This window comes from Squalius cephalus (assembly GCF_949319135.1).
Source record: "Squalius cephalus genome assembly, chromosome: 5".
Taxonomy (NCBI): Eukaryota; Metazoa; Chordata; class Actinopteri; order Cypriniformes; family Leuciscidae; genus Squalius; species Squalius cephalus.
In genome coordinates, this window is record NC_137126.1 from 30,573,675 (window position 1) to 30,600,937 (window position 27,263).

Here is a 27,263-nt window from a genome sequence, read left to right on the forward strand (position 1 = left end):
CATAACAACTCTTCAAATATTGCACACAGATATATAGTAGTAGTATATTTGCGACCATTGCTAGTCATTCTACAGTTTATAAGTGCAATTTTATAAATGCTATAAACAAATAATAATGAGTTGTCAAACATAATTAAGAGCACTTGTTATTGGTATAATGCGAAGCTGTTTCTATAAGAGTGTTAAAATGCTTAGGATTTAACCACCTAAAAACACCTCCTCAAAACATTGCAAAATCTTTGGGAAGACTGTGCATGGAAAACTGTGTCAGCTGCTTCCATAAATATGTCAGTGGATTTGGGGTTTATTGTTCTTTTTTTTTTCTTTTATAGGAACACACACACACAACACAAATGATGACATCATCCTACAGGTTAATGTACACACATACCGGTGCATACAATTTCATCTTTTCCTTGGGTAATGGGGATTGATAAACAGATTTGTTTGCTACTTGACAGCAACAAAACAACAACAATGAAACAAACAGGATTATCAAGCAAGGAAGCACATAAATCTGTTGCAGAACCCATGTACAGTATCTCACGGAAGTGATACACCCCTCACATTTTAGCAAACATTTTAGTATATCTACTCAAGGGACAATACTATAGAAATGAAACTTGGATATATTTTAGAGTAGTTCATGTGCTGCTTGTATAGCAGTATATATGTACTGTCCTCTGAAAATAATTCAACATACAGCCATTATTGTCAAAATAGCTGCCAACCAAAGTGAGTACACTCTAAGTGATAATAGCTGTACGTCGTTTAACCATGCAAAGCCACATGTCCTATTCATCATGTTCATGTTTTTTGTCTGCTTGACAGGACCATACAAATTGTTGTATCTTGTATTAGAGCAGTTAGAATTTGTGCTTTGAGTACAATTCTCTCATACTGACCTCTTAATGTTCAACATGGCACCTCATGGCAACTTTAAGGATTTGAGAATTAGAATGGTTGCTCTCCACAAAGTTGACCTAGGCTATAAGAAGATTGGTAACACCCTGAAACTGAGTTACAGTACAGGCCAGGGTCATACAGAGGTTTTCCAAGACAGGTTCCAGTCGGAACAGGCCTCGCAAGGGTCAATCAAAGAAGTTGAGTCCTCGTGCTGTGCGTCAGGTGCAGAAGCTGGCTGCAAAAAACAGACGCATGAGTGCTGCCAGCATTGCTTTAGAGGTTGCAGAAGCGGAAGGACACCCGTCTCCACGGTGGCCCCTAGTGGTAAAACTCACAGATACTTGATTCATGGGTTGACAGAGATCATCGCCCCCAGCGGTGAACCATTACAATTTTTAAGTGTTTCGAAACGTTTCGAAACAGTTATGACGTAATGAAGCCATGTTTACTGAAATCACGTGACTCTGGCAGTTTGATACACGCTCCGAACCGTTGATTCTGAACAAAAGATTCGTAAAGGTTTCGAAGCTTCATGAAGCAGTGTTTTGAAATTGCCATCACTAGTTAATGCAATGCATATTTTTTCAAGTGCAATTCAACAAGCTTTTTAGTTTCAAAAACTTTTGCCATTATTTTACTTCCATATTATGAGCTCATCACATCACATTATTGTCTAAATTTACCAGCTATCCAAAATATAAAGAGAGATCTGACACAATTTTAAAATACATCTTTCCATTTGATGAAATTCTGACTAATAATTGATGTAATAGATTATGACAATGACATATGCTGCATTTTTTTCAATCTTTTTTAATTATTATTGTTTAATTTATTAGTTATAAGGCCACTCTGAACTGTAATTTAAAGCATATCTAAGAAACAGCACCAGTTTTTGCCTTGTCAGGATTGTGCTGATCATGGGTCAAGTTTGGACTTTCTTTGTGACAGATATACAGCATCATATGATGCGGCAGGAACTGGTATAAGTGAGAACTGATTAATAGCACAGGTCTAAAAATAAAAGCCTGAGAAAGGAAGGGTGGATTTGAGCATTATATAAAGGTCAAGAGCAGAGATGAAGATGATTTTTACATTGATAAATTATTCACTATATCTGATTATAACAGACAGGCAGTCAAGAGTGAGATAGGAACACCTGTTTACTAGATCATCATATACAGACAGGGCCTAAAACTAACTTACCAGTGAAAATTCTCAATTCTATATTACAATTTCGATACCACAGCTAAAGCTGCTAGCCTAATATAAATATAAATTTAAAACATTATTAAAGGCAAATAGTCAGTAAAGTCAGCAAAAAGTCAGTAATAACAAAAAATAATCAAATTACATGCAAAACCACAAATAAATACAATATTACAAATGAAATTAGCAGTGCTTTTCAGGTTTTTCAGGTAGGTATAACAGTAGTCTCAGGTACAGAAATTTAATAAAGTAAGCAAATATAAAATAACACTCCATAGTCTTCAATGTACAAATTAAACATCCTAATTAATGAATCCTTATTAAAGTTACAAAAGTTATTCAGGCAAGATCAGTGAGTGATTTTTTTCTTTGTCATGTATTTGATTAACATTAAAAACACAGACAACAGCAGGAATATTCGGCTGCTGTCACTTTATGAGCGAATGCACGATCTTATATACTGTTACACTTTTGTTTACTTTCTCAACTAAGTTTACTTAAGACAAAATGACTATGTTTACTCACTTTTTTTTTGTCATCATTTTGTGTGAATTTGTCCTCTCGAGTGCAAGAAGACGTGAAAGAGACCTTAGTTTAGTGAACAGCACGCGCTTCGGATGTTTGCGCGCACAAAACTTTCCACAGCACGCGAGGAACGAAATGAGCTCCCTTTCACGTCTTCTTGTCAAGGCTTAAACTTTCGTGACTATGCAACGCTGGCCCGTCAACTGTCCCGAGCATTGTTCACATTTGTTCACGTTACCGGCCAAAAATGTTACCGGCCAACTGGGGAGTGACACCGTTTCATATACTCGCCAACGCAGATTTTTTTTTTCTTTTGTCAAATCAACTTAGATATTTTATGTTGTTCAGATAACATAATATTTAGAGTTTATGTTGATTAAATCAATTTCAACAAACATAAAATTGTAAGGCATCCAGATTACTTACTTTAAGTTAAACCACCAATTATTATTTTTTACAGTGTATCTAGGAAACTTAGGAGGAGAAGACACTAGCTTTACAACAGACCTCAGTGTTTTGCTCCATGTGTAAAGATCAGTCAATAATACCTGGAGAAAGCCATCCATAAACATTCCAATTCTTCTTAATGGCAGTGACTCCTCACTAACCAGCCAATGACACACTCACAGTCAGATGCACACATTTTCATGGTGCTCTCTAGTGGTGAAAGAAAACGTGTAGATTGGTGCTTGTATCTCAAGTAAATTTGTACTTGAAAAGCATTTTACCTGTTCATTTCAGCTGTCAATGCATCTCTTTTTTGAGAAATGGACCTGAGAACAACTCTTTGAGTTTTCTCTAATGTATTTTACACTACCATTCATTATTATTCAAATTTAAAAATGGCTTATTTCTAATTTAATATATTACAAATGTCATTTATTCCTGTGATGGCAAAGCAGAATTTTTAGTAATCATTTCTCCAGAAATCACACTAATATGCTGATTTGATGCTCAAGGAACATTTCTTCGTATTATCAATGTTGAAAACAATTATGCTATGTTTGTGAAAACCATGATACATTTTTGCAGGATTCTTTGATGAACAAAGTTGAAAAGTGCAACATTTATTTGAAATAGAAATCTTTTGTAACTTGATAAATGTTAATCAATTGAAGGTTTTCTTGCTGAATAAAAGTATTAATATATATATTCTTTGTGTGTGTTCTTTGGCTTAATCAAGCACACTTTTTTTGTCTCCATAAGATGGCGCTGTGTGCACAGTGGAGAATCTGCCAAAGTCATCTCCAATGATGTAATAATAATAATACGAAATTATAAAAATGAAAATATCCTCACAAATATAGTAAAACATTTCAAAAACCAACTTGTGAGGACGTCTTCACTATTTTAAATGCTAATAAATCTAATAATGTCAGCAGGTATTTTTGAGGAATAGAGGTAGTTGTGAGTTGCTGTTGAAACAACCAGCATTGCTGCTCACTATAGCATTGTATTTCTGAATGCTGGTTTACCTACCAGGCTTAACCACTTAACAACTTAACCAGTAAAGTTGACTTGCCTTCCTGTGTGGAGTGCGGCCAAACACTGCATCACATGCAGGAAGCCATTAGGAGTCAGTGTAAGTAGACGCATGTATCTATCTTGTCTCACCTCATTTTCCCGGTTCCCTTTCTTTCACGCTCTTTGAAGAGCACATGAGTTATATGTTATCCATACTTCTCCTCCACCCATTTTCTACCTTTGTTCTTTCCTCTGTGGCGGTTAAATAACACGGCGTGTGGGATCACACAGTTTTAGGCTATTTGCAGTTTTAGGCTATTCAGCTCTTGAAGTTGTCAGTACAGTGTGTGCTGTTTTTCATTATAGAGTGGGGTGAGAAGAGGAATGCTCTTATAGCAATTCCCACTCTTTCAACCTTTCACCCTGTCATTGCCCCATTGTTTCTCTCTTTGAACTTCTTCTCTTCTCATTTTGCTTCTTTAATGTGTTCTCAACCAGCTCGTTTCTCTATCCCACATCTCTTTTTGTTTCTGTTCCACACTTTTTACTGTTTTTGTGTGTGCAATTGTGATTTCTCAACAGATTGTTGGTTTCTTGAGAGTCATATCTGCACTTACACTGTATATAAGGGTATGTAAGGGTATGTATGGTCAACTGGCCATTAATTTAAATTATAACTCACTTTTTGGCTGTACATTATCTCTCATATTACATGGCTACTCGAAGTCATCTGCTGACTACCTATAAAGAAATGACCAAAAATCCCATATACCTGTTCAAGTTCTATAAAGCAACAAGTTATTGGGTTAGTTCAAACAAAAATGGAAATTGTCATCATACTAACCCTTGATCTTTCCAAACCTGTATAACTTCCCAAACAAAAGAGGATTTTGTGAGAAATGTCTAAATGTGTTTTGTCCATACAATGGAAGTCAATGATCACCAAAACTGATTGGTTGCCCACATTCTTCAAAATATCTCATTTTTCAGTATTTAGTGTGTGTGTGTTTCAACACTTACTTAGTGAATTTGAACATTGAACAACGATTGTTTAAAATCACATTGAGCTATTATAGCACTTGAAATGGTTTCTCTAAAGTTTTTATCTGTTCTTTTGTCTGCTTTATCCCAAAATGTCCTACTTTGGATCTTTTAGTGATATTATGCCCTTTTGTTCCTTTTGCAGCTTTTGTTAGAGAGAGAGAGAGTGTGTGTGTGTGTGTGTGTGTGTGTGTGTGTGTGTGTGTGTGTGTGTGTGTGTGTGTGTGTGTGTGTGTGTGTGTGTGTGTGTGTGTGTGTGTGTGTGTGTGTGTGTGTGTGTGTGTGTGTGTGAAACAGACTGTCAATAGAAAGATAAATGACACATCTTTTACAGCACAGAAAAAGTGTTCTCTGTCTGCTCTCATTCTGCTTGTATTTTCTTTTTCTTGGGTGAAGTAGATCTTTTGATACTCTTCACATACAATGTCAGATAGTAAGACACCGGTCAGACCAGCCTAAAACTTAATGCTTTCTTTTCTGAACAAAATCCCCTCCCTCAAACACACATACAGTACACACTGAATGATAATAAAGGCACATAAAGAAGAAAGAATGACATTGACTTTCAGTGAAAAGAAATTAAGATTAAAAGTGTGTTGAGAATTAAGACAGACTGTTTTGTCTGCTTCTCTTTCTTAAAGGAATAATTCACCCAAAAATAATAAATGTCATTATTTACTCAGGCTGATGTATTATATATTTTAGTCATTATTCAGTGATAATCTTCCGCTCCAGAACCTCTGCTCTCCGATTCATGAACAACTCATTCTGTTTTGTGAATACATTGTTCAGTTTGATTTGAAACATCTCAGGAGAATGATTCTTTTTGGATCTCAGTTTCAACTCAATGATCTGGCCACATCTGTTTTCAGCTCACTAGAAGAAAAGAATATCAGTTAAAAAATTACCTACATTTTTCAACTTACACTATCTTTCAAAAGTTTGGGGTCAGTAAGAATTTTTTTAAAATGTTTATGAAGGAAGTCTCTTATGCTCACCAAGGCTGCTTTTGTTTGATCAAAAATACAGTAAAAACCATAATACAGTGACATTTTAGTACATAATACAGTTTAAAATGTTTTCTATTTTGAATATTTTAAAAGGTATTTTTTCCTGCGTTGGCAAAGCTGAATTTTTAATAGCCATTACTGCAGTCTCACATCATCCTTCAGAAATCATTCTATGCTGATTTGATGCTCAAGAAAGATTTCTTATTATTACCAATGTTGAAAACAGTTGTGGCTGCTCAATATTTTTGTGGAAACCATACTACATATTTTCAGGATTCTATGACGAATAGAAAGTTCAAAAGAACAGTATTTATTTGAAATAGAACTCTTTTGTAACATTATAAACATCTTTACAGTCACTTTTGATCAATTTAATGTATCCTTGGTGAATAAAAGTAGTAATTTCTTTAAAAAAAAACACATTTTTGGAATAAAAAAGCTATGAAAGAGCTGCCTGAAAAAAATTCATTTGTATCCCAATAATAATGTGTGTGTGTGTGTGTGTGTGTGTGTGTGTGTGTGTGTGTGTGTGTTTTCCTATTATGGCATCTGGAAGGGCAAGATTGAGCATGCAAGAGATGCAATCCTTTAGAAAGTTCTCCAGTGTCCATCCCTTTTCTCTGACATTCACATTTGTGCACACAGTGAACGAATTTCCAAGTGTCCCAAGTCTAGCAAAGTCATGAGAACAGGAAATGACCTCGATTCTGAGTTTGCCCCCAAGTGTAACCCCAAGCAAACAGCTTGTGTTCACTGTTCAGACAAAGAACAGTGGACCAATGTGTGTTGTTATGAGTGTGTTACATATTTTCAATAAGTCTACAGGGACACATGGGGGAATATCCGGCCGTAATCCTGATGCTTTGGCTTTACAAGGGCTGAATTGAAGTATTTTAGTGTGATTCTCTGATTGACTGTTTTATGGCACTGGTCTTATTGTCACCTGGGGAGTCACAGCAGTCAAACAGAAGGGGGTTGGGCAGGGAATCGTTTGAAAGCAGGAAGGTTGAACGGATAACAATAGGCAAATTGAATGGAGAGTTGAAGTTTGTGTATCCAGCTTCCCTGAAAGAGACCGGTTACTCACACCGACGCACCAACAGGTTGTGTGACGTGTGCTGCATTGTGTTCACAGATATCGAGACCCTGATATTGTCTTTCCCTAGAGATGTCGTTCACCCAGAAAATGAAAATGGTGTCAGAATTTATTCACCCTAATGTCTTTAACCTGTATGCATTTCTTTCTTCTATGGAATACAAAAGAAGGTATTTTGAAGAAATGTTTTTTTTTTTTTTTTTGTCTTGGATCACTCTGACCTCCCCTGAACAGACAAAAAAAATTTAGATATTCTTCAAAATACCTTCATTTGTGTTCCACAGAAGAAACTCATACAGGTTTTGAACCACATGAGTGTGAATTAATGATGACAGAATTTTCAGTTTTGGTTAAATGTTGCCTTTAATTAAAACATACTTACTGTTATGTCACTCTGTATGTATTCTTTCAAGAACGTGTGTGTTTTCACATTTTTATAGTCAAACTCTAATAGAAAATCATTTGTAAATGTCTGTGCATGTGTGTCTTTGTGTCCATCTGTTCTGCTGTATTCCAGCTGCTTGACCCACACCCTCAGCACTGGCTCCTCATTGGCTGATGAGAACCTTGTCTGGAGAAGTTAGTCTGGGCCCTTATGAGGATGCACATCTAAACCCTGGACTGGACTTTCTCTAAAATTGGAATAGAGCCTTGATTCAGACTCCAATTTGTGTCAGTCTTGAATTGATCTTTGAAACAAACAGTATAATGAAATCTTTCTAAGAGGCATTCTGGCTTAGGACTGACTGTCAGTATTTGTTAGAAGACAAAACACAATAATGAAACTTCATGATATCATCTTTACAGGTTTCAAACCTGCAGCCTTTGGCCGAAGCTTTTATCTCACAGACACGTTTGGTTTCGCTTTGCATCTGGACTGGTTTTTCAAAATTCCTCTGTCATGGGATTGAACTGGATGGATCACTGTGGTTGTGATATAAGCATGACTTATGGGGCACAGTTGTGTGTTTAGAGCATTCTGGGTTTTTCATAGCCAGCAAATGTTTTCCATATGTTTCTGCCTTTGATGCAGAATATAGACTCCATCATTTGTGTCTGTTGAATTTGGGTCAAATGGCTACTTTTTTTTTTTTTTTGGCAAGCAACATCTCTAATAGTAGATGTTTTACCAGTGGCTGTTTCGTAGGGCTCTAAAAAGCATGACATTCCTGTATATTTTCCCTGTCTGCAGCCTGTGACATCACAGCTTAGGATAAATAAGGAGATTTCAGATTGCATACTTTTCTAGACAAGTGCCATTAAGGTGAATAGGAATTGTAACGGCTGGTTTCATATTAAATTTTAAACTTGTCATAGTAATGTGACTCTTGTCATCTTATTGGGAAATAAATTCAAATTTGTAGGGAATAGAAATGGTCAAAAACTCAAACTCAGTAATCAACAAAGTGTGTAGAATTGCATAAGAAAGAGAGAAGCAATTGTTTTGAAGCAGAAGTCTGATGAACTTCTCTTTTTATTTTTTAATTTTACATAAATAAATCTATACACGTGAAATGAAACCTCAGGTCACATTTCAGCCAAAAATCTAAAGAATAAAAAAGTAATTAATGTATGTATGTGTGTGTGTGTGTGTGTATATATATATATATATATGTGTGTGTGTGTGTGTGTGTGTGTGTGTGTGTGTATATATATATATATATAATTTAATAAAAAAAAAATTGTTATTATTATTATTTTACATTGTCTTTATGTAACTATATATTACTATCTATATTATTTCTTACTTCCGTTTATTATTATTTTTTCTATTTATTTATTTATTAAATTATGGGGTGAAATATGACTGGTTCTTGACAGGTTTCATGGAATTCACCATATTCACCACCTTCTGCGGATCCAGCCCTGGTTTTCCCACAAACTCTCTGCGCAAACTTTGTCTTTTGGCTTTATCTCTATGTGTTCAATGGCATACCTCTGCCTTCCTACTACTTGGAGGCTAAGTGTGTGTGTGTGTGTGAGAGAGAGAGAGAGAGAGAGAGAGAGAGAGAGAGAGAGAGAGAGAGAGAGAGAGAGAGAGAGAGAGAGCATGCGGCACTGGAGAGCATTTTGAGCTTTACCCCCTCAGTGAGAAGTCAAGCAACAGAGTGAAACAGAGAGACATAGAAAGCAAACCTCCTATAGTTGGACTTTTCCTAGCTCTCCAAGACTTGAGTACTGGAATGGATTTCCTCTAAAACTTTGGATGTCACTGCGCAACTGTGGAGTTTACGCACAGTAGGGATCTTTTAAAGTTGTGTTGTCTGAGTGCTTGTATGTGAGCCGTGCTTTGAGGCGTGAGTGTGACAGAAGTGTGCTCGGAGCTATGTCAGGTGTCACACGGAAAGGTTCTGGGAGACCAGGATATTACTACAGGCTCCTGGGTCGAACGAGGCTACAGAGACAACGCAGCCGCTCCAGGAGTAGAAGCAGAGCCACAAACAATAGGGGTAAACATCATGTTATAACTTTAGTACTCTGTTTCTGAAATATATTCCCTCTCACCTTTTAAAAAAATGTTCGTTTAGTTAATAAATGGTGCTGTATATCTTGGTAATACCCATAACTGTTACACACTGTCACAGTAGTAAAACATCATAACAGCCCACATTAGAGTGCAACTGCCATAAACACAGTTATTACCGCTTTGTTTATTGTAGCACTCTTGTTCTCTTCTTTTGAAAAGTGTGTTTTTTTTGGGGGGGGGGGGGGGGGTTTGCCTGGAAAAAAATTATTCACATTATTTAAATTCTGAAGAAGAACATTGAATAAAAAATGTATCTATTTAATTTGCACTTCTCTTTAGTTCTAAAAAACTGGATGCAAACTCTTCCTCTTTAACCAGCTCATTTTTAGACTTGCTATTAAAGGTACAATATGTAAGATTTTTGCATTAAAATATCCCAAAATCACAAGGCCAGTGTTATATATTTTGTTATATATAAGTTGATCACTCACAATATCCAAAATGTTTCCAACTATTTTTAAATCCTAAGAAAATTGCGATTTTAACCATGGAAACGGGGCGTGTGAGCTGGGAGTCACCAGTCAATGGCGTCATATCCGCGTTACCCTCGGTTTTCGCTCGTACTGCGTAGAGTCCTGGACAAATGCGGAAGTTGTAGTTGTAGCGTCTATCAAGCAACAAACGTTAGCTTGTTTCGTGCAGTCATTGTGGAACACAATTATTCTTTACCGATTGCAGCTGATTCTGTCGACAAAGACAAGTCCCATAAATGTAAACGTACGGGTATTATTGCTTTAGGTTTGTGTTTAGTTTATTGAAATTTTTTATCACGTCTGGTGTTTATGGCCATGTAAATAAATGTAGTGTGGCGAGCAGGACGAGGCCGAGGGCCGTGAGAGAGCGGCACGAGGCCGGTGGCGTAATTACTGATGAGCGACACCTGCGCGACGCACTGGTCTCGTATCTCTCACGGAGGAGCGAAGCATAAAGGGGGAGCGACGACAGTGAAGAGCGAGAGAGGACAGGCCTGAACCTGTGTTGTGTTGTGTTTTATTGTGACAGCAGTCGTCCGTGAGGGGCTGTTGTCTTTTTCTTTCGTTTTGTATTTGTTTTATTTTTAGCATTAAAATGTGTCATGAATGTTCGCATGTTCCCACCTCCTTCTTCCCATAACATCTGAACTTCGTTACATATAGCATGTGTTATACATAAAGATTAATCAGTATTTTGGAAAATTATGTGGGTATGTTCGAATGTACTTTTACAACAATTGTTTAGGACACGTAAAACTACGCAGCGTTATCACAACAATGAATTTGACAAATACAGTAACATCTATGATAACCAATTTAGTATTAAACCTTACTTTTCTTGCGGTTAATTCATTTTAATGAAATAAAAGCATGTCATTAAACGCAACATTTATAAAAATAGAACTTTACCTCATCCATGAACATGATTTTTCGATTCCCGTCTGACTGATTTACATCCACGGTGGTGAAGTTGAAAACGACAGTTCCCATCATTCCACGCTCCTTCACATCGTCATCAAGCTACGCCGTTGTTGTTGTTTGGAATGTAGCGCCCTCTAGCGGCAGAAAATCTTGCATATTGTACCTTTAATGTTTCATTTCACAGCCTAGTAACTAGATATTGAAGGGGACACATGTCATTTAATATTCAAAATAGTTGTTGCACTGAGTCTTTGTTGCATTAGTGGTAGGACTTTTTTCAGAGCCTCTTTCTGCAGGTTAAATCTTTATGCCAGTAGGTGGCGATAAGTGTTTTTGTATATTATGAAAGAGTCATTGAGTCATTCACTCAGCCAATCTTCTCTACCACTGTATGTGTTGCTTTTTCAATGCTGAACAACTGATTCTGCTTTGACTTTGTTTGGAACAATTTTTTTTTACAACAATTACAATGTCTAATTTGACAAATGTATTTATTCATAACATAATTCTGTAATGTGAAGTACAGTATTAATTTCGTCTTCATAGAGATGTGGTATAAAAGTAAAATCAACATCGAGTAATCATGCCTGTGGCCAACTCACAGCTGTTTTCACATTAGTACTAAAGCACAGTAAATATTATGCGATTTGTATTTTTCATTTTTTTTGTATTTTCTGATTATCTTCTTTAACTTTTCTTTCCCTCAGAGCTTGAGTTTCATGTACAAAAAGCTTAGTCACTCCATCAGTTTAGTGTCAGTTTTAACACCTAAGTGTCACCAGGACAGAACCGCACAAGCCGTAAATTTGAGTTAACGAGTCCTCATGCGGAGCGGGCGGAGTGAGCGTCTGTGTGTAGAGAGGGGGTTATTATCTGCTATAACTTTGAGGTTAACGGATTAGTTCACTTCAGAATTAAAATTTACTGATAATTTACTCATCCCCACGTCATCCAAGATGTTCATGTTTATCTTTCTTCAGTCGAAAAGAAATTAAGGTTTTTGAGGAAAACATTCCAGGATTTTTCTCCATATAGTGGACTTCAACGGGGACTAACGGGTTGAAGGTCCAAATTGGATTTTCAATGCAGCTTCAAAGAGCTCTGCACGATCCCAGCCAAGGAATAAGGGCGTTATCCAGTGAGACGATCGGTCGTTTTCCATAAAAGAAAAATATTAGGGCTGGGGGAATTAACGCGTTAATCTTTGCGATTAATTTGAGATGTTTAACGCGTAAAAAAAAAACGCAATTAGCGCAGCACTTTTTTTTTTGCCTCGTTTTAATGATTTCCTGTTGCGGCTGCTATTGAAAAGGCCGAAAATATGCCGTCCCGCCCCTTTCATTCTCGCGCAGCTTTCATGAGTGGGTCTTTTCCGCTCCGTGTGTGTGTGTCGGCGCGCTGCTGCGCTCTCTGCTCAATGTTCCGCTCCGTGTTTGCCCTGCGCGTTCTGCTCTGTCGTTCAGGGCCCAAACGCTCCAACCATGTACCGATCACACACTGGAAAAAGCAAAGTCCGCTCAAATAACGTAAAATTTCTCTGTAGTAGACTTCTGTTTGCAATAGCCCTACTGAGCTGGTATAGTCATGCTGGGTAACAATGGTAAAATTATCTGCTCTGATCACATGCTCTGGTAATAATAGCTTTGTAGGACTATATTTTATTTTGATAATTAGTAAAAATTAATTAAAAAAAAATAAAAAATCAGTTAAAAATTATTATGTTGATTGATTATTGAAAAAGAATAATATATTGATATATTGATGTTTAATATTATTTTAATATAGGGCTATTTTCAGTTCCTTTTTTTCCGTGTTGTTTAATTTAATTAAGTGATTCTAAGTTTAAATATTGATGATTACAAGCTTGCGGGAAATGCAATTAATTACAGCAAATTGTGCAATTAATAAATTTTTTTTAATCGATTCCCAGCCCTAAAAAATATATATACTTTTTAACCACAAATGCTCGTCTTGCACGTCCACGACGTCACGCCTTACGTGAGCACGTTGGAAAGGTCAGGCGGTAACGTGACTGTAGGGTAGGGTGAAAAACTCCATCTCATTTTCTCCTCCAACCTCAAAATCGTTCGACATCGTTATTTTACTTTTTTTTATTTTTTTGTGAAGGGCGTTTGACTTAGTCTTTGCATGTTCGTTTTGTAAACACTAGGTCTGTACTTACGCCTACGTCACACGTGACCTGTGAACGTGAACGCGTAATGTGTGGCGCATCACAGCTATTGCAAGACGAGCATTTGTGGTTAAAAAGTATAGAAATGTTCTTTTTTTTTTAGAACATGACTGATCGTTTCGCTAGATAAGACCCTTATTCCTCGGCTGGGATCGTGTAGAGCTCTTTGAAGCTGGACTGAAACAGAAATTTGGACTTTCAACCCGTTGATAAGCGTTGAAGTCAACTATATGGAGAATCCTGGAATTATTTCCTCAAAAACCTTAATGTCTTTTCGACTGAAAAAAGTAAAACATAAATATCTTGGATGACGTGGGGGGGGTCAGTAAATTATCAATAAATTTTAATTCTGAAGTGAACTAATACTTTAAACAACAAGACAGGTGACCAGCCACAAGTATTAAACCTGACACAACAAACACACTTTTACTCACAATTTTTCAAACCAGTCAAGCAGGATCTCAGTAGTTCAGTATGGCTCAACAAGTGCCTGCACTCTCTCTCACACACATGCTCTGTGTAATTTCAGATGTGATGGCTGTGAATGGCTCCTTTAAACTCTCATCCAGGTTATGGCTATCTGGGCTCATTACATGGGGTCGATTGAGATCCCTGAGTCATTCCAGCACAAATTCAATCATTGAGAGAATCAATTCATGTAGTAGATGAGGTGCTTTGTGATGGGGCTTTGTAATGTCACAGCTGTTTTGGGGACTTTGCAGCTTCAAGGTGACATCACTGTGATAAACTTTTGAAGTGAAAGGCAGAATACAACACAGAATCAACAAAATGCCTCATTTTTTGCAATCCTGCATAATTCCCAATTTCACTAGAAAATTATCTAAATTATAAAAATTATTTATAATTATCTAACTGAAAATTTCTGGGAATTACCACCACAAAATCGGTCATTTTGATTAAAAAAATCTGAAAAAATTTGCAAAATCATGGTGGAACTGAAAAGGTTCCAGAAGCAGAAATTTATAGACAAGAGTATAATGTTTAGGATAGAAGTCTTAAGCTCTGTGTGTGTGTGTGTGTGTGTGTGTGTGTGTGTGTGTGTGTGTGTGTGTGTGTGTGTGTGTGTGTGTGTGTGTGTGTGTGTGTGTGTGTGTGTGTGTGTGTGTGTGTGTGTGTGTGTGTGTGTGTGTGTGTCTCGATTGATAATGATATACTCTGTTAAGTGACTCATGCACAATGGAGTACAAGTATGTGTGGGTTTTAATTTATCAAGATTTTGTTTGACGGAGGGAGAGAGATTCAGGAAGTTTTCCAGTTGAGTGAGTGATTGTCATAAAAGTTTTTGCATGTTTTTGTAGGTGTGGATGTTCTTACAGTACCTGTCAATCTGTGTGTTAGAGGTTAATTTCTTGTTTACTGTTGTTTAATGTACTCTTATTCATGTTAATGAAGGCATAATGTTTCAATTTATATGTGCCCACAAAATATTTATTTGATAATAATAATAATAATAATTGTCTCAATGTATTACAAAATTATGATTATTATTAAAAATGTTATAAAAATTACAAATATTCATTGTTAGTTCATGGTAGCTCAGGTCCATTGAATAAAATGAACAAATACAACTTTTTGTTTTTAATAATGATTTAGTAAATGTTCAAATGAACATGGATTAATAAATGCTTTAGAAGTATTTTTCATCTTTAGTTCATACAAATATAGTTATCTAATGTTAACAAATGTAACCATTTTGTTATCATTATTATAACCAATACATTATTATTTTATATTCACAATATATTCAAATCTTATTTTCCTTCAATCAGAATCAAATTTCAGAGAGCTGTGTAATAAAAAAAATAAAACATACAAACTTATTATGATTCATGCGAAGATACACATCATCATTGGAATCATGCAAATTGAGTGTACTTGGAACAGAATTATGAGCTTTGTTATCTGCGGTGCTGCACGGGTTCTGCTGTCTGATATCTTATCAGTTCATGCCTGACAGAAGATGACGGCACTTTGGATCTGAATATTCAAATTCTGCACCAGTATGAGGTAATGGTGCCTCCATGAGCTCACCTGAGCTCAACCCTCTTACATAACCAATTACACACACACACACACCCCACACAGGGAGGATAAACACACTTAATAACATTGTTTGAGCTTGTTCGAGAACATGCATAAGATCTGGAGAGCAAATTGTAGCCTCTACGTATAGTAATGCATCCACCACGGCCAGCTGCATGTGAGTGTTTGTAGAGTGTTTTCTTTCTAGCTCTCGCTTCCTTCCTCCCCTCTGTTCATTTTTGATAATACAGCATTACATCACCACTGTCCCAGCTGCTAAATGGACAACATGTGAAACACACACACTGTGTGAGGAATAACCTGTTCTGGGAAGTTACAGGACAAACCCAGCTCTTCCCAGAGTTGATGCGTTTTCTGCTATGCTATGGTTATTAAAGTCTGATTAGGAAACACATGGGATCATGATAAGTGGGCTTAGCGAGCTACTGACAGTTGCTTGCAGCTGTGGGTTTCACATGTTTACTTTGCATTATCTCACAGGAACGAAATGTTAGGAGATTATGGTAGAGATTGTCCTGTAGTGATGCAGGACCAGTTTCACAGTTTCTTACTCTAGCTATGACCCAGATGAATACGGAGAAGCTGAGTGTCACTTTGTTGGAGTCGTGACACATTGAGTCATGGTACTGGGGCAAAGTGGGTTCGAGTTTGGCTCACAACACGCCTTGAACATCTTTTCATCATCATTTCCTATCTACTGCTGTGGTCAAGTAGTTAATGCATTCCAGTTCCATTCTTACCTATTCTCATTGCTGTCTGTGGTCTAGTGGTTATTGTATTCGAATCAAAGCATTAGCCTGTGGTGCTCATGTTGGACAGTGCTAAATCTCTCTGACTCGCAATACTTCCTGATCCCAGTCTCATTTCTTCTTTTGACTGTCTTTCTGTTATACTGATAAACTGAATGCATTTTAAATACACAATAACCAGATTTAAATATGTATCATCAATAAATCCACTTTGTTTCAATCCTTCACTTTTGTTGTTGTCATGTCTCTATAGAGCTCAGGCCTAGTAGTTAGAGCATGTGATTTGGTGCTAATGTGGACAACGTGAAGTTAAATCTGGTACGTACAGTAACGCAACACTTCCGGGTCCCATTTCTTTTCCCCTTCATTTCTTATCATCTCTTCACTTTAATTATGTCATGTCTCGACGTAGTTGTGGCCTATAGTTGGTGCATGTGATTTGGTACGTGGTGCTAACATGGGCAAGAAGAGGTTGAATTTGGCTCTCATTTTCTGATCCCCATCCTTTTCTGTCATCTCTGCATTATATTTGTTGTCATGTTTCTTACAGAACTGTGGTTTAGTAGTTAGTACAGGTGCTTTCATACATTGTGCTGTGGTCGCTTACAGGCAACTTTTAGCTATATACCTGGCTCAGAGTTTTCTTATTCCCACTTCTTCTCCTCATACTTTTCTGTAACCTCACTACTATGCCTAGTAACAAAAAAAGCTGAATTGATCATACTCTGTGCTTAGAAGTTTGGAAAAACAGTTGAATGCTGTAGAGAATGTCGATGGATTTGAACCGCAATCCTGCTGGAGATTCCATTTAAGCATTGCATCTATTTTTACATGAAACTCAAAGAGTGATCTGATAAAAATGTCTGCAACTTTCATAGTGTGTGTGTGTGTGTGTGTGTGTGTGTGTGTGTGTGTGTGTGTGTGTGTGTGTGTGTGTGTGTGTGTGTGTGTGTGTGTGTGTGTGTGTGTGTGTGTGTGTGTGTGTGTGTGTGTGTGTGTGTGTGTGTGTGTGTGTGTGTGTGTGTGTGTGTTTGTGTGTGTGTGTGTGTTTACAGTTAAAAGCTATAGTGTAATCCAGAGAGTGCAAACTTAACTGAAGATCTGGGTCAGGCTGGAAAATCAAAACAGACAAAGGAAGAAAGTGAAAGAACAGGAAAGAGAGTGTGATAAAGACGTGAAAGACAGGAAATGAAGAGAACGAGGGAGGTGAAAGGACAGTCGAGAGAATAGTGATTAAACAGAAATGGAAACAGAAAGCTGTGTCAGAATCATCTGATAGCTGGATGTTGTTCTACAGTCTGACGTTGTTAAATATTTTTCTAGCTTCTAGCTTTGTTATTGGTTTTCTATATTTGCTGTTGATGTGTGTGTGTGTGTGTGTGTGTGTGTGATGTCTTGGAATGTCTGAGTTTTCTTCAACACCATGTGCAAAAACACCAACTTCCCTTCGCTGCGCTTTCCCATACACATATCGCACGTTCATACTGACACACTCTCACTCTATCTCTCACTCACAATGATATCTGACCAAAAAAAAAAAAGATAAAAAAAACCCACTTTTTTAAAGTCTGTGGTCTGAAGGTTGAATACACTTCATCAAATTTATTTCCTTTTTTGATGTGCTGCATTATTATTTTAGTGCTGTTCATTTGCATTAGTTGTGTTCAACTTCTCTTTTTGTTGTTCTTTTAGTAACTAAAGGGTTGAAAGAGTCGTCCTTTAAGCTATTTCCTTTTACCCTCTTTACATTAGTGGAAGAGGTATTTTAATGGACCTGGGCCACTAATATAAGTTTCAAGTTCAGTCACTTTTTAGGGATGATTCAGGAGCTGTGCGGCTAGTCCAGCACGGAGCAAAGCCACTAAACCAGATTCTGCTCCAGGCAGACTGTCCCTGTTATTAGTGTACTGTAAGTTGTTTTGGGCAGAAAGCATGTGGTGTGTGGTTTGTTAATTGTATTGGCTTCAATCATGAGCAGTCTGATGTACCACAGAACCCTGCAGAGAACAGATCGAACTCAAATTGTGCCGTCTCGCTCCATCTCTGACTCCTTTACTCATTATGCACTATTAGGTTACTGTTGACTCATTTAATCCTCTGCACCTCATTGCATAACAAATGGTCATTACGCATACAACTAACCGGATGAGATGAAATCAAATACACCGTGTTTGTTATGACGCAGCATTGTCATATTGCACATGCTGGACTCTTTGAAAAAGCTGCCAGGCCAAACATAGATTTGGAAAATAGGCCACATGACAGACAGCTTTACTGTCTCTTAGTATAATGTTTTACTCTACCATTTTCTATTTTCAAAGAGCTGACAGTTGGGCATCTCTTTTGCGTGTTTATGTATATGTGTGCTCTTTTGCATTGCTGTAAAGTCATTCAAGCACAGCAGATGCAGGAAGTGTTTGAATTCTATAGGAAGGCATCCACACACACCCTTTGCATACTAAAACCGTATTGTGATAATGACATTTTCCTTTAAAGGTCCACTATATTGTTTTGACAGTAAAAAAAATATATTATTATTTTACGGTTGCAGATGAAAAGAATCACAGGTGATAAACAAAATGTGCAAATGCACATGAAGGTGAAGTAAATACGAGAGAAATAGATGTATTTCAGCATTTGCAACACGCAAACAATTAAAACCTTTCATGTTTTTACTGAACACATCCCCATGAACATTCACAGTGACAACCGCATTAGTGAGCGTCTAAATATCCTGTTCACACAAGCTTACAATAGCGTTTTGAACACTGTCTGTATGAACTTGCAACGGGATCTAACAACTGTAGTCATAGTGACTAAAGTAACAAAGAAGGCGACGTAAATAAAACTGTAAAGTATAACGTTTCATCCGTCAAATGAACTGACAGGAGTTTTAATATCTGAGTGAGAGTGGAGCATTTGAGTCCCATACAGCTCATGGAAGCCGCTCTGGTGGAAGACAGTGACTCTAAAAGTCTAGAAACTTCAAATTACTTGCAGGTTATATCATGTCTTTGTAAGTTACCGAAAACCACATTCAGAAAAGAGTGTCACAATCTCTTCAGAGAAATGATGCTGACTGTGTATGGATTTAAAGACATCATTCTTTATTTCCAAGCATTTCCTGTATACTGTCGCTCCGAGCAAGATGATGCATTGCAAACCTTTTTAATATAATACAGTACAATTTAGTAATAGGGGATTGTATTTATTGTAATATTTTTAATGTATATTCGAGTCAATTTCTGCTAATAATCCTAGATATATGATCATGCTTAATATTTCCTGCATAATAAAGAAATGTATATTGTGTTACTGGTCAGTTACTGTGTCGGCAGTATGAAGTATAGACAAACACCCATCATAACGATTTCTATAGCTTTTCTTGCCTAAAAGACCATAAACGTTAAAGATAATGTTCCAGGTGTCAATTAATGTACATACATATAGCTTAAAAACTATTAATGTGTGACTGATACTCTGTAAATGGGGTGATTTTAGGTCAAGGTTTTGGCTGTAAGTCAACGATGCCCTCTGTTGAAATCGTAAGATGGCCGCTCGAACACTTCCGGTGGCTTCACCGCCTGATGGCAGTTGAGAACGCAATGAGCAATCCAGTCATTTATATAGATCAGTGGTGTACACACAATTCAGGAGGATTTAAAATAGTGAGGATCTATTTTAAAGTGAAAAGACCTCAGATGTAACCATGTTTCAATATATTTGTGAGGACTTTTCACAAATATGTCTACAACAATCCAGTGTGTCTGCATGTTTAGTCAGGTTTTGTATTTGTTCAGTGCTCGTATGTGTTAGATCATGAGGCATGTTCCGTAACTTCATTCTCACTCAGGAATGTCCTCTACAGGAAAAACTGGAAACATTGTGTCCCAGCCCACAGCTCAGGAAGTGTGTTTTCTGCCCCTGTGTGAGTGCATGTGCTGATAGTCTCTGTTAGAGAGTTTTCTAAGACTGACTCAATTCTCAGCAGGTTTGAGATGTGGTTGCTATGGGAACAGCAGAGCCTGATTGTCCTGTATGACCACTGGGAAGGTTCCTGTCAATCACGGTGCCTGTGAGGACAACTGGGTCTAATGGAAACACATGTTTAACTCAAGGAGAGAGACAAACATGCAGGTGTTGGTGTGTGGCAGTTTTACATTATCAACTAAAGACGGAAAACTTTTTATGTGTTCTGGCCATTCATTTACTTGACAACAGCGTTTTAGGGGCCTGAAAACGCAAACTTTTGAAAACGTGTTTCAAAGTGCACATTTTTGACTGCAATCGACTGTTATCGACTGCAAAAATGCAAATTTGTAAAAACGATGACGTCATGCGCATGCATATTACATGTTCAATATATAGGCGCATATTTTACTTTACAAAGTGACATCGGCAACTGGCCTGGCATGCATAATACAGCCTTCTTAGTTGTTTTCACAGATCCGTGTGAGCGGGATCGTTTTGACAACGTCTGTACAAAGGAAATGTCTGTTTTTAGTGCATTGTTGTTGTGTAAACGTACCGTTACTCAGTCTACTTTATCTACACTGGTCTTTTATCAGTGTCTAAGAAATTAAATGAATTTCTGTTTGACTTCTGTGACTGAAAAACACAACCTGTGGTGAAGGACTTGTTTTCATTGAAGTTAAAAGTAAAACTTTGTACATCAATAAAGCAGAAGTATATTACACACATTTTTTTTCTTATTTTATTTGACTAATTAGTCACTCTAAAAATTACATTAAAACAGTATGCAGTGGTATGTTTTTTTTGGTTTTTTTTCTCGATATGAGAATTTTTTTATTATGAGATAATTTTCAAAAAAAAATATAAAGAATTTATAATAAAATTTAAAATATTGATATTTAAATGATAAACATGAATTATCATTGTCACTGGGTATCCAAGGAAGATGAAGAAGATCAACAATAACAACCAGGTTTATTTAAACAACTCTAACAAGCAAGTCAGCGTGTAAACGTTAACACTAACAATACTGTACAAACACTGAGTGAACAGGAAGAACTTATATACACAATGGTGATAATTAAACACAGCTGAACCAAACTTACTAATAATGATGTGTGACCATGGAGACAAAAGACGGGCCAGAACTCAACCAAGGGAATACATGTGACAAATGAAAACAAACTGAAAGTCCATTAGAAAAAGAAGAAAAAAAAAACTAACTGAACATAACTGTGGCAATCATAACGTTTATATTTAAATGAATTTTGAAAAATCCTTTTGTCATATTTTTGTCAAATATTTGTGTTTAATGAATTAATTTGACCTTTGTGATGATAATTAGTCATATGCACTATGGTAATAATTTTCAAATAACATATCATTTATTATTACATTTAGTATTTTTGTATTTAAATTATAAAATAATTATTTTATGATAATAATAATAATTAGCAGCCCTAGTTGATTTACACGTGCAATGTAATTAATCTTGAACCAAAATCATCTGACATGTAGCTACACATGTAAATACAAAGTTCTGCCATGAAACTCTCGATGGCACAGGCCAATAGGTCATTTAACCTGTTCATAATCGCATCGTAATCTATAGGGCGCAGCTGATTGGTTCCTGCCGTATCAGTAGCCAATGACCTCGCTGCTCAACCTTCAAATACTTGGGTAGCATTTTCCTTAGCAGTGCAGCGTGCTTTCAGAAACCCTTCACCTTCCCCAGCTCCACCTGTATATGCTATGGGTAATTCATGTGCGCTATATTGTACAGCAGCAGCAGCATGTCTTACTTGCTCACAGCAGCGTGTCGTGTATGAATTGGCAGTAGCAAGTCCCGTACTTGCCCTGCAGCAGCAGCAATAACCTACAGTAGCAGTAGCAATAAAAGCAGGAGCGTCCGGATCTATTCCGCCAAGACCAAAACATACAACATTGTCATACCCATTACCATGCCAAACACTCTGAGAGTTGTCATGACAGAAATAAAGACCTGTGTTTGCCATTTTTTTTGTTCTGCCTAAGCTTACAGGTGGTTGACACTTGTGGAACAATCTTCTCCTAGGGAAGGAGTAGTAAACACATTAATCTAGAACCACACACATAGTAGCCACAAGAACTGATTTGGATGTCAGTTCAAGGACACACTCGCTCTCGCTCTCTCACAGCTGCGTTCCTTTACATTTTATCTTTAACAAGCAGACACTGACACACTGAGGGAAAGTGAAAGACATCTCTCCCAGATCAAACTACTGTTAAATTCTCATTACACATCACCACTGGGCTTGATGGAAACTGGTTGTCTTGATTGAAGTTTAATAATCTGCTGTTGAAAGGGTTTTTAGCAGGATAATGTGAGACCTTTTCTCTTCTACTTGCTTCTTTTTCTTTCATGTCTGTGTTTAGCATTTTGGAAATCTGTTTTGAAAGTGATCATCATCTGAGAGAAGATGTGTTTATGTATAGGGTAACCAGATGTCCTACTGTAGTTTTCCTGGGTAACATCACAGGTTTTGTCTGCAAAGCCTGCAAAGTAAAATAATCCAAATCATTTGAATGATTCATTGCCCGCTGTATAGAAATGCCCTTGGTTTTCATTTCAAAAAACGTTTCATTTCTTGTTCACCTTTATGTGTAGTTTACATGTCAAGCATTGACAGCTGAGTCCTGCAGTGTGACATGCATTTTCGGGTAATACATGAAGGTTTTAGGCCTCATATTACTTCTTGTGTGTATTATGATTGTACAAAATATTATATATTACAATATGTAAAAAATAAATATATTTTAAAAATATGCAAAGATAATTGTCACACTATGTGAATATTAACTGTAAATGACCTAAAAGTGAACATTGATTAAAATGGTATAAAATATTTAAATGAATAGTGACTAATCACTTATAAATTTAAGTTAACTTTAACTTTAACTCCTTGTCCAAGCACTAGTTTTATCCAGATTGGACTATTTTAACGCTCTCCTGGCTGGTCTTCCAGCTTGCATGGTCAAACCTCTGCAACTGATCCAGAATGCCACAGCTAGAGTGGTCTTTAACGAGCCAAAGAGAGCACATGTCACTCCTCTCCTCACAAAATTGCACTGGTTGCCAGTTGCCGCTCGCATCAAATTCAAGTCACTGACGTTGGCCTACAGAACAACCACTGGTTCTGCTCCCTTTTACTTAAACTCATTACTTCGGACTTATGTGCCATCCAGAAACTTGCGCTCTGCAAGCGAACTACGTCTTGTGGTGCCATCTCAAAGAGGCACAAAATCTCTTTCTCTGACCTTTACCATGACTGTTCCCTGCTGGTGGAATGATCTGCCTAACTCAACCAGAGCTGCTGAGTCCATAGCCACTTTCAAGAAACGGCTGAAGACGCTTCTTTTTCGACAGCACTTGATCCAGTAATACTGACACTTTCTCTTCTATTCTATTCTATTCTATTCTGTTCTATAAAAAAAAAAAAAAAAAAAAAAAATTAACATTTACTGCGTTAGATTAAACTGAGAAGGGTCATAGCACTTGCATATTGTTGTCCTACTGTTAGTTTAACTGCTTCTATTGTTCTCATTTGTAAGTCGCTTTGGATAAAAGCGTCTGCTAAGTGAATAAATGTAAATGTAATGTAAATTTGAACCTATATAATCTTAAAAAAGTTCATGACCACGTTATTTCCCAGTCCACACAACATACCAGATGGTTGAAATTTGGGAAATTGGGTGAAACGATGCTTGAAAATAATTTATACTCCTGTTTGTGTGTGTGTGGTGTAAAAATGAGTTCTGACTGAAGACTTTGCTCAGACTGTGTCGTGTAGGGGGCTCAGTGTGTGATAGTGAGATCAGAGCGAAGCACTTAGCATAATCTGTTTCTAGATCTACAGTATGTGTACCTTTCTTGACACTGATTAAATGAAGCAGTCAGTCAAGCTTCATTTTCACCATGTGAACACCAGCGTTCCCCTGAAGGGCAGTAAGGAACAGTGAGAAGATTTAAGAGCTTTTTATACTGATAGCACAAGGAGGTGTGATGACTTTTCGAATGGGCTGTTAGGATATCAGAAAACTTTTACATTATGACAGTGGCATGTGTTCTGTGGTATAATCTACGTATCGATCACGCTGTGAGAGTCTAGCAGTCTACATCCACACTTGGATAACATGCTGGGATTTGTGCATGAGTTGTGCATGTGGGTTTACTCTTGGCTGTTATAAAGCTATCTGAATAAATAAATACATTCACAGATTAACTTATTCTGATGCTATTTCAATATCATTTTACAAGTGAAAAAGATGTATGTGCATTATAGTCTGGATATTTGGAGTATTTTTTTATTTGCTTGGAATAAATAAATGTTATTGGATGTTTAAAGGAATAATTTCAAAATCTTTTTTTGTACGTTCGGTCAGTGGCCTTTTCCTAGGTAAGATTTTATTCATAACAAGGTAGAAACTTTTCTTTATAGCACAATAAGTTTAAAAAAAATCTCTCCCTGTCCCTCTGTCTCACAGACTCTCCACCCGAGAGAACAGGGCGGAGACGTAGCATGCCAGGCTCCGCCCCTGACAAAGCCCCGCCCATAATGGAGCCCACTGCCACTGCTGCTACACCCTTCAGAGTTACAGTGAGTATTATATATGTGTTTGTCATATGTAAGAGTGTGATTAAACGCAGTCTGGACTCCAGATGTGCACTACATACTGTGCTCAGATGTATTTTATCTTTATTGCTACTACTCCTCTGATCTTTTTAGTATTAAAACTTTAGCCATTCTAATAAATGTTAGGTTTAAAGCCATTTTGTCAAATGCTAATTTCCTACTTCAGGATATAAACTTGAGCTGCGAAGGGTTTTTTATTTTTATTTTTTATTAGAAAGCAAAAATCCAGTGCACATTCAACCAAAGTCATGTTCAGCTAAATAGTTAACCAAACTCAAGATCTGGACCAAAACCAGAGGCTTAGACTAAATATATTCATCCTAGTATTAAGTTGAGGTCTAGATCAAGGCTATATTTATAGGCAATATTATACATTAGGATATTACAGACACAATAAAATTCCATTTAATGGGGATGTTTTATTGATGGGCATCAGAAGGTTTAACAGCGTTTGAATGCTTACTGTAATTGTTATGAAACTAATGATATTGAAAAAAAAAAGCTTCTCATGATTGAAAGGCAGTCTGTTAGCAATCGGTTTAAATTGAGGCTCACATAATGTGCCAGTTGCGGGAAGTGAATCATTAGCAATCAACAGCAGGTGGTATTCAGTAGTTTTCACCCTCTGTATGAAATCGAGTCCTGCAAAGCGTCCACGTGGGCTTATGTGTGTTTGCTGCTTTATCATTGACTGAAAGCAGATGTAATTACATTTAAATGAGATCTCTGAGCTGACTCAAGGGCCACTTGACCTCTGAGCTTCTGCAGATTCAGGCCCAATTATTCGTCTAGCTTAGTGCGTAGTTTGCAGATATGTCCTGCGAAGTTAAAACATCTCCATCATAATTCGTCCTGATGCTGTACATGTACAATAGAAGATACCACATAGCTTAATCTACACTACACAAGCAATTAGGGAAGTAATTGCTATCCCCCTGCACCCCCCGCTGGTAGGCATTGGTACTGTACCCTTTGAAATCAAGAGCTCGTGAGATTTTTCTCCCCTCTTCCTTTCTATGTCCTGTATTTATCTCTGTCCTTCCTTCCTTTTATCCTCCGTTCTGAGCTCTTATTCACTGTGCGTGACTAACACCATCAATAGGTCTATTTTTGACCATGATGCATCGACCTTGAACATTCTCAGATAAGAAAAATATTGAGATATACAGGACAGTCCATCTTAAGAAACAAGGATGAATAGTTTTGTCTTGAATGCTTTTAAATGTTTCTTTGGTAGTATAAGGGGTTTGTAGAAAATATTTACAATAAGGTTCATTTACTTAATGTATGAACTAACATAAGCAATACATTTGTTACTATTTTTGTTAATCTTTGTTAACGTTAATAAAAAATACAGCTGTTCATTGTTTGTTCATGTTAGTTCACAGTGCATTAACTAATGTTAACAAGATTGTAATAAAGTATTAGTAAATGTTGAAATTAACATTAACAAAGATGCTGTGTAAGTGCAGTATTACCATAGTTACCAAAAATGGCTTTAGTTAAATGTATTTCAGATCGGGTTTTCCTTTGATTTTCTCCTGGCAGGTATTTGACGTAGGCTTTACTTAAGTTCTTTTGCTTGCACCTAACCCAGATATGAAAAGGTGAAATGTGTTTTGTAATTTGTTTGGCCAAATCATCCTTGTGGTTCAACATAGACTTAAGGATGATGATGGGATCCTGCAAAAATGTGTGCCCAAGGGAGACTCATGGAATGATGATTCTGCCCTGGATATTGACTGTCAACATCCATGACCTGTTTGACAGACCTGCTCGATAGTTGCTTATTAACACGGCTTGACATTACACGCCATGACTGAATTATTTACTAGGGATGCAAAGAACAACTGTTTTGATAATCAATTATTTGTTCATTTATTCAGATTTTCCACAACTGTGCACTCATACCAAGAAAAATAACTGTAACGATAACTATTGGCGTACACCTAAAGGACAATAACATTCAGTTTAGAGTGTATTGCAGTCATTTGGCGCTCAAAATGCACGAACTAATTAAAATCGGGTGGATTCTGATTGGCTGTCAATGTTTTTATCATTCATCAGCTGGAAAAAAAATATTCTGAAAGTGATTACAACAATATAATCACAATATAATTGCTATATTGTGGACTTTCATATTATCAAAGGATTAGAATGATTATTAAAAATGTAGTTATAGTTATCATCTTTGGGGTGAGCAGCTCTTTACAATGAAAGAGCAGCAGAAGAGTTTTTTAGTATAAATACTGGTATGTGGTAGAACACACGCATTCTTTCCTCTGAACACGGCAACACATTTCTGTCATCATGTGACTTTCTCCTGTAAAGTTATTTTTCATTTCAAATATTATTCCTTGTGTTGCATATAGCATATCTAATTGAAGTTCATTTAAACCCTTAATTTGATGTTTAACAAAGAATGTTGTTTTGATACACATG

At 36.8% G+C, this 27,263-nt stretch overlaps 1 protein-coding gene across 6 annotated transcripts in view; it reads left to right on the forward strand.

Annotated features, from left to right (window-relative positions):
- Window positions 1–27,263, forward strand: part of dab2ipb (DAB2 interacting protein b) — a 155,378-nt gene that overhangs the window by 60,068 nt on the left and 68,047 nt on the right. For 5 of the 6 annotated variants that reach the window (XM_079870854.1, XM_079870855.1, XM_079870861.1 and 2 more), the window contains one exon: window positions 24,673–24,785. In XM_079870854.1, the coding sequence (XP_079726980.1) occupies window positions 24,673–24,785 (113 nt within the window). Of the gene's footprint in view, window positions 1–9,184; window positions 9,702–24,672; window positions 24,786–27,263 lie in introns of those variants that run through there. The other variant, XM_079870856.1, reaches the window with a different exon arrangement.